Genomic DNA, 14224 nt, shown 5'->3' on the forward strand with positions numbered 1-14224 from the left:
ATGATTAGGTGATTTCATTGCTGTGCAGATGCTAGCATGCACTCACACAAACCTAGATAGTAGAGCCTACCACACATGGAGACTCTATGGCTTATGCTGTCATATAGAAGGCCCGCCATTGACCGAAACATGGCTATCTGGTGCATGACTGATCTTTTCCCACCTTGTATAAAGGATCACATGTTGTCAGTTTTTCTCGTCCTCAAAAAAGTAACAACACTCTTACACAAATCTCTTTTAAATTTCAAAGTAGTTGAACTAGAGCCTGGCACAGTGGCACACACCTATTACCCTAGCAACTCGGGAGGCTAAGACAGGGAATCTAAAGTATGAAACCAGCCTGGGCAACTTAATGAAACCCTTAGCCATTTAGCAAGAACCAGTCTCAAAATTTTAAAAGAAATAAATATAGAGGGCTGGGTATGTAGCTCAGTGGTTGAACACCCCTGGATTCAATCCCTAGTACTTAAAAAATAGTTGAGTTATGAATTACAATACTAAATAAATAATAATACTTTGTTACTTTTGTTGATTCCCATAGCCTCCTCTGTCTCCTGGTTTATAATTCCTTTAGTCCTACTAGCAACCACCTCCAGGATTTACCTAAAAGGGAAGTGAGTAGCAAATGGAAAGTACATCAGGAAACTTTCTTCAATGAGTAACAAATGCCAAGCAAGATGACTGAGACAGTGGCAGGCTCTGTTGCCTCCTATGACAAGTTAGGAAATCCCATATGCCTTATTTCAGGGACCAAAAAAGATCATCAGAAACCAAAGGTCTTTCCATTTTGCTCTAGTACCTTCTTAGTGTGTCCTTTCTGGCTTGCTCCTCTCCTGAGCTCAACTCGTTGGCCTCAGCTCTTCAAATCAGCATTCCACCCAGAAGCAACCCAAAGCAGAAAAGGGGATGTTCTTCCTTGTTTGTCTTTTTAGAGAGGAAAGAAACCCCAGGCGCAGTGGCGCAGACCTGTAATCCCAGAAGCTTGGGAGGCTGAGAAAGGAGGATGGCGAGTTCAAAGTCAGTCTCAGCAAAAGCGAGGCACTAAGGGACTCAATGAGACCCTGTCTCTAAATAAAACACAAAGTAGGGCTGGGGATGTGGTTCCGTGGTTGAGTACCCCTGAGTTCAATCCCCAATACCCGCACCAAAAAAAAAGAGGAAAGAAAACTTCTTCAAACCTCGCTTCCCAATCTCATTAGTCAGAAGGCATCATTCACACCTTCCTGGACCAATCTCTGACAAAGAGATGGAATTACAGTCCCTGCCCCAGCTTACCCACGGGCATATATTCCAAAACTCCTCAGTGTCTGAAACTGTGGATAGCACTAAGCCCTACATATAACTGCACTGTCTTTCTCTACACGTACAAACACACATATATACTCATGACTAAGTTTAATTTATAAATTAGACACAGTAAGAGACTAGCATCAATAACTAATAATAAAGTAGAATAATTATAATCATATACTGTAATAAAAGGTCTGTTGATGTAGCCTCTCTTTCTCTTCTTTCTCTGTCTCCCTTTCAAAATATCTTAGTGTGGGAGGTACTGGGGAATGAAACTGATCAAGTTATGTAAATTATGTGCATGTACAAATATGTCACAATGAATATCACTATTATTAGAAAACACATATAAAAGTTTACTAAGACAAATCTTATTGTACTGTACAAGCCCTTCTTTTTTATTTATGTTTTTATTAGTACCTTATAATTTTACATAATTGTGGGATTCATTATGACATATTAATAAATGAACATAAAATAATTTGCTACATCTCAATCCCCAGTACTATCCTCTTCTCTCCTCTCCTCTCTCCTCTTGATCCTCTTCCTCTACTCATTAGTCTTCATTCTAGTAATTTATTTTTTAATTAGTACATTATAGTTATACATTAAAGTGGAATTCTTTATTTTATATATATATATATATATATATATATATATATATATATATGCACATTGAGTAATTGGGCTGATTCTATTCCTCAGTTCCTCCCCTTCCCCATCCCTCCTGCTTCCTCATTGATCCTCTTTCTCTTCTCCACTTTTCTACTTCCTATTTTCATGAGATCCCATTTTTAAAAACTCCCTAGCTTTCGCATATGAGAGAAAACATTCTGCACTTCCCTTTCTGAGTCTGGCTTATTCACTTAGCATGATGTTCTCCAGTTATATCCATTTACCAGAAAATTACACAATTCTATTCTTCTTTATGACTAAGTAAAACTTCATGAGTACTACACCACATTTCTTTATCCCTCTGTCTGTTGATGGGCACCTTGACTGATTCCATAGCTCGGCTATTGTGGGTTGTGCTGCTATAAACATCGGTATACATGTATCACTATCTATACTCCCCCTTTTTCTTGTGTTGACATGAGATAATACGACACCTATGTAAGAGTTGAAACAATATAAATGACAAGGCATTGTGAGGCAGCAAGGGGCTACTACATAAGGGTTACTGCAATAGTCAAACTGATGGCAGAAACTGCCACTAACTAACAGACACTTAGCATACACGGTGTGGATACTCTGAATAGAAGGATGATTCACATCCCTGGTAAGATGAAGCAGGATGGTACAAAAGTTCATCATGCTACTCAGAAGGGAGCACAATGAAAATTCATGAATTGTTTATTTCTGGAATTTTCCATTTAATATTTTCTGACCATACAGATAACTGGAACCTCAAAAAGTGAAGCTATGGATAAAGAGGGTGGGGGGACTATTGTATAAAGATTGGTTTTGGCTGAAGATTTTCCCTGGGACACTGATGAAATCAAAATGCCAATATCCAGGAAGAATAGATAGAGAGAAGCAAGAAAGGAATTTGGATAAACAACAGTGGTCTATATTAAAGAATTAGAAATTTCATTTGCCCTCTAATTAAAATAATTTGAAGATAAAAGCATCTACCTTTTAATGACCTATTTGTATGCAGTACTGAGATAGACTCTACAGAGTACAAATATAAGTTGTGATACTTACCCACAGGAAGAATCCAGTCTAGTGTAGAAGACAAACGTATTCAATTACACCTACTAGGTGTAAGAATCAATACTAATATAATATCAATATATCATATTGCATATGTGCAACTTGATAAAAATCTATTTTTCTATCAAGACTTGATATTGATCTGGATATTGTAAGTTAAGGTTAACTGAAGGAAATCTGAGCCTGCAAAATGTTTATAATCCAGAAAGGAAAATTCACATTAGTCAGTGTCGTACTTTTCAAGGCACTAGTTCACAAAGGGCTAAGAGATCCCCAGGGGAAAGAAATCATTTAAAAGCAGCTTTTTGTTTTGTTTTGCTTTTGAGCACTTGCAATGTGTAGGCACTGTGCTAGGAGCTTCAAATGCATGCTCCAGTTAGTTCTCACAAGACTCATTCAGGTGCTATTATTTCCCCCCATTTTACAGATGAGGAAAGGGATGGCATGCCCAATATCACACATGCAAATAAAACAATATGAAGATCAGAAGACTATTTATCCAAATCAGCCATTGTATCCTCATTAACCATTGCCACAGTGGGATTGAAATGGTCGTAATTATTATTCCACATTTAATCATTACCACCTTTTCCTGACTCTACCCTGGATTCCTCAAATGTTCCAGAAATTGACAGTGCTTTAAAACAAGAAAGAGATGTGGTTTTTTTTTCCTCCAAGTAGCCTACCACTCAAATTTTCTTTCTCCAAGTCTAGGTTGAGCCATTCTTAGGGAGCAATGCGACACTGCAAATAAGCAGCCGGCAGCCTCCAAGATTTCTTTTTTTTTTTTTTTTTTTTTTTAAGCCGAAGAAAAAGCTACTAAAATGGTCTGGGAAGCCTGAAGAGTGTGAAACATAAGTATATGCCTGCTGTTTTGAGCACAGTGGTCTGATTACCTCAGGACCCCCATCTTTGTATTTAAAAGAAAAGCAGGGAGGCAGAGTCTGTGAAATACCTAATATCCAGCTGGTTTGGGGAGGATTTGTTGCTATTTCTGCGACATCACCCATTGGGTATGAGCCATCCTAGAACAGCGGTAGGACCTGTAATAGGAACATAACATGCAATAAAACAGCACCCAGGTGTTGTTCTGAATTGTTTATAGGTTAGCATTAGTGGCTACTGTTTTTTCAAATATGGTAGATGTTCATGAAAGAAAAAAGTTTGAGCAGTAACATATGTTGTGTTTTTTGTTATTGTTGTTTTTGCTTTGTTTGATGGTACTGGGAATTGAAGCCAGGGATGCTCTGCCACTGAGCTACATTCCCAGTCCTTTTTATTTTTTTATTTTAAACCAGAGTCTTGCTACGTTGCTGTGGCTGGCCTGGAAATAGTGATTCTCCTGCCTCAATCTCCCAAGTCTCTGGCATTGTAGCACTGCACCTGGCATAACATATGCTGTTATTGTGATTGTTTAAAAGGCAACAAAAAACTTAAGGTGTGTCCAAATTGACCAAACATAGAGATTTAAAACTCCAGTGGAAGAAAGGTAGTCTTCCTTTAAGGACTGGCTGTCGCTGTCTTGGGCATCTGCAAAATACAGATGAAGTTCCAGAACTTGTGCATGACATATAGTTATCTGAGCCAAAAACTTTCAACATAAAGTACCTTGAATTTAGTAATTTAATACTTATGACTGTTTCTTTTCAAAAGAAACATGTATCTTCTTAGATTAAAAAAATAATAATAATAGTGAAATTACAGGTACTGTGCACCTGTAATTCCAGTTACTTGGGAATCTGAGACAGTAGGATTGTGAGTTTGAGGCCAGCCTGGGCAATTGAGCATGACCCTATCAGAAAAATTTAAAAGGAATGGGAGTGTGGCTCTGCAGTACTGCACCCTGGGATCAATACCCAGTAACACACACAAACACATGCATACACACAAAGTGAAATAAAATATTAGCCAAAATGTTGTGTAAATGCCAGGAGAGAATAGAAGACCAGGTAACTGGCAGATCTCTGTGGAGAAGGCTGCTTTTAGCAAAGTGGTTTTTGAAAAATGCCTCTTAAAAGCTATGTCCACACAAAATCCTGCACATAGATGATAACAGAAACTATATTCATAATCAAATAATAACCAAACTTTTGAAGTAAATAAGAGGCCCTATAGTAGCTCTGTTTGTCAACTTTCCATCACTATAACAAAATGCCTGAGAAAACTTATAAAGAGAAAAGTTTTATTTTGGCTCACAGGTTTAGAGGATCTACTTCATGACTGGTCGGCTCCATTGCTTTGGGCCTGGTGAGGGATTCTTCATGACAGGGGTACATGATGGAAAGAAATTAATGAGCTCATCTCCAAGAAGCAAAAGAAAGAAAAGGAACAGCTGGATTCCACAGTTCCTTTCAAAGCACAACCCAATACCCTAAAGATCTTTCACTAGGTTTTCAAATTTTCCACTACCTCTTTATAGTGCCACCCTGGGTACCACGCTTTTAACACATGGCCTTTAGGGACACTCAAGATCCAAATTATAGCCATAGATCAATGGATAAATTAACTGGCATTCAGTGTTAAAAGATAAACTGAGCCACATTAAAATGTTAATTAGTTTATCTGAGCACTCAGTGATTTGTGAGTTAGCACCAATCTACAAGTGGTGTAATGCCCCACTGGGGGAATAAAAGAGGAAACTTTTTGTAGGATGTTTGCAGAAGCAAGACAAAGAAACTATGTTAGATTGGTTAAAGTGGGAAGTTCCTAGCTGGAGGTTAGTTGGTAGTTTCTGATTGGTTAAACTTGTTTCCTTTTCCTGCTTACATTGAGTTTCAGTTTGTATATGTGGGATCCAGGACATTGGAGCCTTAATGGCCTAAGTTGTTTTTAACACCAGACAATGGAACAAATGATCTACAAAGCCATGAGAAGACAGGAGGAAACCTAGATGCACATTATGAAGTGAAAGAAGCCAATCTGAAAATGCTCCATACTGTGTGATTCCAACTATGTAACATTCTGAAAAGATAAAACTATGGAGTCAGTAGGAAAGAGCTGGGATGGTCATAGGTTGATGGGGAGGGTGAGATGAACACACAGAGTCCAGAAAGTTTTTAGGGCAGTGGAACTAGGGATGATACTATAGTGGTGAATATATTCGTTATAATTTGTCCAAATCTGTAGAATGCACACCATCATGAGTGAACCCTAACGTGGGCCATGACCTCTGCGTGATACTGAGTGTCATTGTAGGTTGACCAATCCTAATGTGTGCCGCGCTCTGGTGAAGAATGTTGATAATGGAGGAGGCTGTGTGTATGTGGGACAGAGGACATGTGGAAATCTCTGTCACTTCCTCTCAACTTTGCTATGAATCTAAAACTGTTGTAAAAACTAAAATAAGCAGGACAGACAGTACTGTAGGCCACGGAACCTGCCCTGGACTGGGAGTCAGGAGATGGAGACCCAGTACAGGTCCCCCTTCCCCTCATTCCACTGAGTGTCCGAAGGGGAGATTCAGAAGAGACTCACAGCTTCTTACTGAGTCATCTAGCAGCACATCTATCCTGAAGCCATAGCCACAACCAGCCGCTTTCCTTGCCAAGACTGAACACCATGGTTCGAACATCTGTACGCTAGGTAGGAAAACTGGGGAAACCCAGCATACTGCTCAATCAATGTGACTGACACATATGTTCTTTTTATCAAGCAAGAACTTTCATGGGAATGAATTTGAGGTTCTCCCCACTTCCCCAGCTTCGGGGACTGAACCCAGGGGCACTCTACACTGAGCTCCATCCCCAGCCCTTTTATTTTCTATTTTGAGAAAGGGTCTCGGAATATTGCCTAGATGGATCTTGAACTTGAGATCCTGCGGCCTCAACCTCTTGAGTAGTTGGAATTACAGGTGTGCACCACCATACCTGGCAAATTTGAGTTTCTTGAAATATCCATAGAAGAACAGAACTTCCCAAGGGGCTGGCTCTGCAGAGGTCTGCATCTCCGCAGTTTCTGCAACACCCCACATGCGGTGCGCCACCTCTAAACCAGTTAGAGAGCTGCTTCCCAGGACCAGCTGAAGATCCTTTCTGCTTCTTCTCACTTGTTCCCTCCTCTCAAAGCACAGTCAGTCCTACACCCTCTTCTCACAGAGGTTAAGTGCAGGAAGGCTGTGACCTGCTGTGTGTTCTGGATAGCTACCTTGTGTCTGCCCTGGGGGAAACACTTTGGAGACTTGCCCCCATCCTCCCAGAGGAACTGTCCTTAGCCCCTTGTTCCAGGTAAAAACCCCTCAAAACTCCCTCCTAATCTGGGACACACAGCTCTGAAGTGGCTGAGCTCAGGGCTTGGGGACTCTTCCCGCCCTTGGCCCCCAGGCCTGGCTGGCAGAGTGTGAAGCTGCACCCTCTGTCCTTTGTCCACAGAAAGAAAAAGAAAAAGAAAACCTGTGTTATTGTCTCTAACTGCCAACCAACAGTTCTTGATATTCACTTATTTTTGACTTAATAGATTTCTTTTCCCTTGTTGCTTGAGTCCATGTATTTCAGTATTTCGCCCAACATCCTCTGAATCTCATAAGAGGAGTCTGAAGGTTTCTTCATGCTGCATCTCTTCAGTTTCTATACCAGACTGCTCTTCTTCAGTGTCTAGAATCTACAGGTGTTCTTCAGTATCTGTAGAGGATTGGTTCCACCCCACGCACATACCAAATAACCTGTGTACATCCCCCTGTATAATCATCTCTAGATTACAAATATACCTAATACAATGCAAACGCCATGTAAATGGTTATTATATTGCATTGTGTTGGGAACAATGACAAAGAAAAACGTCTGTGTGTTCAATACAGATGCAACTATAGTAAGTCTAACTACATAGTACATGATCCACTGTTGGTTGAATTTGCAGTTGTAAAACCTGCCTCTATAAACAGTCAACTAGCCAGGCGTGGTACACCCCTCTAATTCTAGCAACTCGGAAAGCCGAGGTAGAAGGATCACAAAGTTGAGGCCAGCCTCAGTAACTTAGCAAGACCCTGTCTCAAAATAATTTTTTTTAGAAAGGGCTGGGGGTATAACTCAGTGGTAGAGCACCTCTGGGTTAAATCCCTAATACCATAAAAAAAATAAGCATAAATAATCAGCTATATTTTCTAGAGGTCTTAGCCTGAACTAGCATTGAAAAGTTCCTGGAAGTGGGATTGATATCACATGGTCTGATGTCTTCACCCTCTAAACACACAGTTGGTATTTCTGGTGTGGCCCATCCCACCTTGAATCATCTAACAAAAGCACTCCTGTCACTTGAGTAGTTCTAAGGGTTGAGAGATTAGTTGCGGAGAAAGACCAGACTACTTTCTGTGACCCCAAATTCCTTGCTACAAACACTGGAACAATTAATCTGTCAAATGTCCATTCAAGAAAAAAATGTGGAATCTGGAAGCTGAATCAGGAGGATCAAGAAATCTGGCCTCAGCAATTTAGTGAGGCCCTAACCAACTCAGTGAGATCCTGTTTCTAAATAAAAATACAAAAAAGGGCTGTGGATATGACTCAGTGGTTAAGTGCCCCTGACTTTAATTCCTGGTACCCATCCCCCAACCCCAAAAAGTAAAAATGCCATATAAGAAGGGTCCCTCATTGGCACCAGGATTAAAGAAGACTCTGGTGGATTGAGTTATTTTCTGCATTTCTTCACCTCTTGTATATCTCCCCATTCGGTGCCTATAACTTAGCTGTTAACTCCCACCTGAGGCAGAATGGACTTGACTTCCCTGCGCCTGGGCTTTGACCTGGATTATGTGATTTGCTTTGGCCTATGCTATTAGCAGAAGAGAGATGGAGGCTCACATTGCACCTGGTGGAGCCTGCCCTCTGGTGCTCCTATCTCAGCTATGAGAAGAGTATGCCCCAATGGTACCCAGGAGAAAGCAGGGAGACTTGGCCAAGGGTGCAGCTGGTAGCCCTGCGCTGCCCAGACCTGCTCCCCACATGAGCAGGACGAATGATCGCTGCTCTATGCTGTGGAGTTTTGAGTTGAGGCAAATTATTACCCAGCATTATCACAGCCATACCTAGTCATAGGATAATTATGGAAGATGGTTGATCTGATTTCATTTTCTCCCAGTTGGATTATTGTCATCCTCTTCTGAAAGCTTCAGCTCTTCTCTTTAGCTTTTCCTCTCCAAAGAGCATCTATATTTCTCTCCTCTCCCAAATTCATTTGAGAGAGTTGATGTTTCATGTTTGCCATGTTCACTCACCAGTGAGTGATTTCAATAATGTGACAGTCAAGTCACTCAGAGATACTCTATATGCAGACATCAGAGGCCACCTGGAAGGAAATCAGCTGCACAAAGACTGCAATTACAGGTACTGAAAATATGCTCGTGTGGTGTGTGTTATACGCATACCTTTCAAAGAAGCCGTCAGAGGTCAGCTGAGAGTGTCCAAAAGCAAAAGGGATTTCAATTTCATAGGGTTGTAACCTTTACAAGCTTTCTGAAAATATTTTTTTAATTTATTAAAAAGTTTAAAAGAAGATCACATTGAATAAAAAGCATTGTCTGCTGTAAAGTAGGGCTGTAGCAAAAAGAAAAAGAAAAAGTAATGATAACCAAGGGATAAAGTAGAGAAATCAGAAGATGACTACATTATGTACATATTAATAGTCATTGTTTTTAAACAAACAGAATTCATAAGGATAATACCTATCCCTTTCCTTTGATTTTTCTAGAGTCTCTTTTCACATTTCCTTGTGGATTCATTTTGGTTGACAAGAGCAACTCCTCTTCATTTATTTGTCTGTTTATACATACCAGGGTTTGAACCCAGGGAACCCCTGAGCTGTATCTCCAGCCCTTTTTAATTTTGAGACAGGCTCTTGCTAAGTTGCTTAGGACCTTGCTAAGTTGCTGAGGCTGACTTTGAATTTGCCTCCTGCCTCAGCTTCCGGAACTGCTGGGATTACTGTTGTGTGCCACCATGCCCAGCTACCTCTTCTGTTTTAGAACAAATTCTTTGCCACCCTCTGTGAGTCATCTGTAACTGGCCAGCTTCTCCAGATGCTCTCTCTCTCCCTTCCACAGGGGCTTCTATGCAGAAGACAGCATATGTGAACGCTGCAGCTCTCCTTGCCGAACATGTGAGGGAAATGCCACCCACTGTCATTCTTGTGAAGGAGGCTTTGTCCTGGACCAGGGAGTGTGCCTGGAAGCCTGTCCTGAGAGGCATGTGGCTGTGGAAGGAGTGTGTAAGCACTGCCCAGAGAGGTGTCAGGACTGCATCCATGAGGAAACATGCAAAGGTACCTGGCTGCTTCCCAGGGTGGGGCCACAAGGCCCTGATGAACCTTCAAGGCTGGGGGTCACTGCCTGAGGACAGGGATGTCAAAGACTGTGAGAACCAGTCTCTCTGCTTTTACTGAAATTTATCTAATTCTGGGCCCATCGTTGAGGAAATTGAGAATTCCGCAAACTAAGACAAACAGGATTTCTCACACCCACACAGACACAGGTACACACAGAGAGAGTGCTAAGCTCTATCCCAGGTACTAGGAATACAGATAAAAACCAAAAGATCCCGCTCATTTTGCTGTTGTTGTTGTTGCACGGGGGGTTGATTGTGGTGCCCTACCACTGAGCTACATCCACATCTCTTTTTTATTTTTACTTGAGACAGGGTCTCCCTAAGTTGCCCAGGCTGGCCTCGAACTTGAGATCCTACTGCCTCAGCCTCCCACCTAACTGTGGTTACAAGCATGTTCCACCATGCCTGGAACTTCTCACTCTTTCAGCACAAAATCTTACCAGAAAGACTGATTATTAAACAAAGTACAGAGGTAGCTAAAAAGTACGATTATTATAAAAAACAAGAAGAAAGAGTTCAGGCAACTCTAAGACTGCAAATAGCACTCTGGCTATGAACAGTTTTTTTCTTTTGGAATTATCTCCTAAGAAAGACTGTCCAATTTCATCTCGAAAATACTGTAGCACCAACTGGCCTGGCGCTGCCCCATCCAGAGGATTCTCTAGGTGTGGCCTAAAATGTTCTACAGTCTTTCTCCCAAAATAGGAAAAGGAACACAAATAAAATAAACCCACAATGCATTCTTCATACTGATTAACCAGTTATTCATTGATCTACTGTATCAATGAATGAAAAATTAACTAATCCAACAATCCCCAAACTGCTTTCTGTATTGAATAGAGTGTGAGATACTTAATGCAATTTTTATCTGTTTATTTATTACTTATTTATTTTGCAGTCTGGAGGTTGAACCAGGGCCCCAGCCCTTGATACAATTTTAAACATCTGCTAATGTTTTCTGGATTTTCCAAACAATACCTCCAGTGTCCCAGTCATCGTTGTCTCCCACAGTGCTTGCAGTTTTTCCATCTCAAAAGGCCATTCCCACACATAAATCCAGGATCATCTAATAGACCACCATGTGCAACCTCTCCCTCCCAAGGCAGGACTTGTTAAACATTGGGAATATGCTCTTCAGGGTGTGTTGGGGCAAATGTATACTCAGATCAAATAAACCAAAGTGGTGAGAAATGGGCTAGCCCACTGCAAAAGCAGTGAATTCCTTTCTCCAATCCTTGGGGATAACTTGCTGCCTCCTCCTTCCCCCAGAGTGCATGCCTGACTTCTTCCTGTACAATGACATGTGCCATCAGTCCTGTCCCCAGCGCTTCTACCCGGATTTGCGCCAGTGTATCCCCTGCCACGAAGATTGTCTGGAGTGTAGTGGCCCCAAGGAGGATGACTGTGAGCTCTGTGCCAACATTTTTACAGTCCTCTACAATGGACTGTGTTTGAATGAGTGTCCAGCAGGAACTTACTATGAAGAAAATTCTAAGGATTGCAGAGGTAATGATTTCCAGGATGTATGACCTAAAACAGCATCCCAGGGCACCTAAAGAGATGAGTTTCTGCTAGACAAAACAGGCTCTGGAATTTGTACAATCCCAGTCCTGAGCTTGGTCCCACCCTTAACCTTCCCATTCAAAAAAGCCTCTTTTCAATCAGTTTTAATTAATTTTTAAAAGTGAATATTTCATAGATTTTGATCATGTCAACTTCATTAGTTACAAATCATGTGGACCCTCAACCTTATGGTGGGTATGAACTGCCAATCAAAAATGATTCTCATGTGAAGATTTCCAACAGCAATGATGAGCCTTCAAAAGTCACCCTAAATGGAAATACCTCTTAAAATTTTAAGCCATCACAAAAGCTCACAGCATAAGTAAACCATGTCACAGAATTCTTTCCATGCCTTTTGTCTCCCTTTGTGGTTTGCCTTCTGGCTGCTCCCCTCCTTCCATCCTTACCACCTTCAGCAGCTCTTGTCCCAAGCCCCTGTTCCATCCCACTCAGCACTTCAGTTCCTGCGTGTTCAAGAAAGGGTATGTTGCTATTTATACCTCCTTACATTTTAACGGAACATGGATAGTTTGCCTAACTGATTTTCAGGGAACAGAAAAATAAAGTATCCACTGCTAGAGAAATTCTCAAGGGAGAGAAGTGTTTCCCAAAGTCCCAGGATGGCTCCTCACACCCTTCATGAGTACTGGAACAGAACTAGCAAGAGCTCTGTCCCTTCCCAGTCGAGTGATTAACATCTCCAGGCACAGGTCCCTGGTATAGATGAAGTGAGGTGATAATACCAGTGATAACACCACATATCTATTCATCTAGGAAGTGTTTGTCAGAGATGGCTTTGTGCCTGTGCTCTTCCAGGCCTGGGGAACAATACAGATGGGATCCCTGTCCTCAGGGAGCTCACATTCTTTTGGGAAGACAGACATAAAAAGGATAATTCAAGAGAAAAAAAAGTAAGACAGGGAAGGGGAATAGGAAGATGGGCAAAATGGAGTTGAAACTTGAGAGAAACTGTCCTAGGAAATACCAATGAGAAAGGGAGGGAGCAATATATGTCATAGCATATGAACACATATTCATATGTCTGGAAAAGGAAGATTCTAGGTAGAGGGAATGACAGCTGCTAAAACCTGGAGGTGGGAGTGAATTGTTCTAATTTTGTTTGGCTAACAAATATTTAGCGAGTGCCTGTTATGTGACGGGCCCTCTCATAGGCACTGTGCATTCATGAAAGGATATGACAGAGGCCTTTTTTGCCAGTGGGTAATTATAATGTATTCCAACAATAGCCATGAAAGTGATAAACTAAACGTAGTGAGAAAGGTGAGCGAAGGATCACAGCAGTAGGGGTTACGGTGGTTGGAAAGGCCACATGGCAGTCTGTGACCGTGCTGCCCAGGAATTGCTTGCCATTATTTGGATGCGGTTGGGGTAATATGTAAACCTTACTAATATTTCTGAGGTGGCCATTGCAGGAAGAAGCTCTCTGGGCATTACAGAGAAAGCCATTCTTTTTTTTTTTTTCCTTTTCATTTTGCAACAAGAATGCTCTGCCCTAGAGCCCAAGGTCTGAGCCCAAGTCATGACCCCACACTCAAGCACAGATCCCTAGAGGTCTCGAGAAGAAAGGAATTCATTTCCTAGAGGAGTACCCTGACTCTGTCTCAGTCTCTGCTTCCCCCACGTGCCCGCAGATTGCCACGAGTCCTGCCACACCTGCTCGTCCTTTAGCGTCTGCACAAGCTGCCGGGAAGGCCTGAGGATGAACAGCCATGGGGCCTGCGTGGCTCACAAGGAATGTGCCCCCATCGAGTACTGGGACGAGAAGGCTCGCAGGTGCAAACCCTGTCACAATAAGTGCTTCCACTGCACGGGACCCGGGGAGGACCAGTGTCGCACCTGCAGAGGGGACAATCTTCTTCTCAGTGAGTGACTTCCCCCCACCCCAAGAGGTCTTTGTTTTTCCTCTCCCTCTGGGAAACTACCTAGCACCATGTTGGGTGCCCAGTGGACATTGGCTTCTTTCTAATTTTTCTTTTTTTTTTTTTTACTTTTTTTTGGGAAATTTCCAAACCTTTAGAAAAGATACAAGAATGAGACTAGTACAAAGAACATCGTACATGCACCTTTTACCCAGTTCACCCATTGCAAATCTTTTTTTTTTAGTTATCAATGGATCTATTTATTTATTTATTTATTTATTTATTTATTTATTTATTTATTTATATACAATGCTGAGGATCAAACCCAGGGCCTCACACATGCCAGGCAAGCACTCTACCACTGAGTCACAACTCAAGTTCATTGCAAATCTTTTACCACCTTTGCTTTATCATTTATTTCCTCTCACCTCACCACCACAAATATATATACACAATTCATACACA

At 41.5% G+C, this 14224-nt stretch overlaps 1 protein-coding gene across 2 annotated transcripts in view; it reads left to right on the plus strand.

Moving 5' to 3' along the window:
- Nucleotides 1–14224, plus strand: part of Pcsk5 (proprotein convertase subtilisin/kexin type 5) — a 438740-nt gene that overhangs the window by 399666 nt on the left and 24850 nt on the right. For both annotated transcript variants that reach the window (XM_047525058.1, XM_047525059.1), the window contains 3 exons: nt 10037–10254; nt 11586–11822; nt 13532–13762. In XM_047525058.1, the coding sequence (XP_047381014.1) occupies nt 10037–10254; nt 11586–11822; nt 13532–13762 (686 nt within the window). The remainder of the gene's footprint in view (nt 1–10036; nt 10255–11585; nt 11823–13531; nt 13763–14224) is intronic.

Source organism: Sciurus carolinensis, chromosome 14 (genome assembly GCF_902686445.1).
Source record: "Sciurus carolinensis chromosome 14, mSciCar1.2, whole genome shotgun sequence".
Taxonomy (NCBI): Eukaryota; Metazoa; Chordata; class Mammalia; order Rodentia; family Sciuridae; genus Sciurus; species Sciurus carolinensis.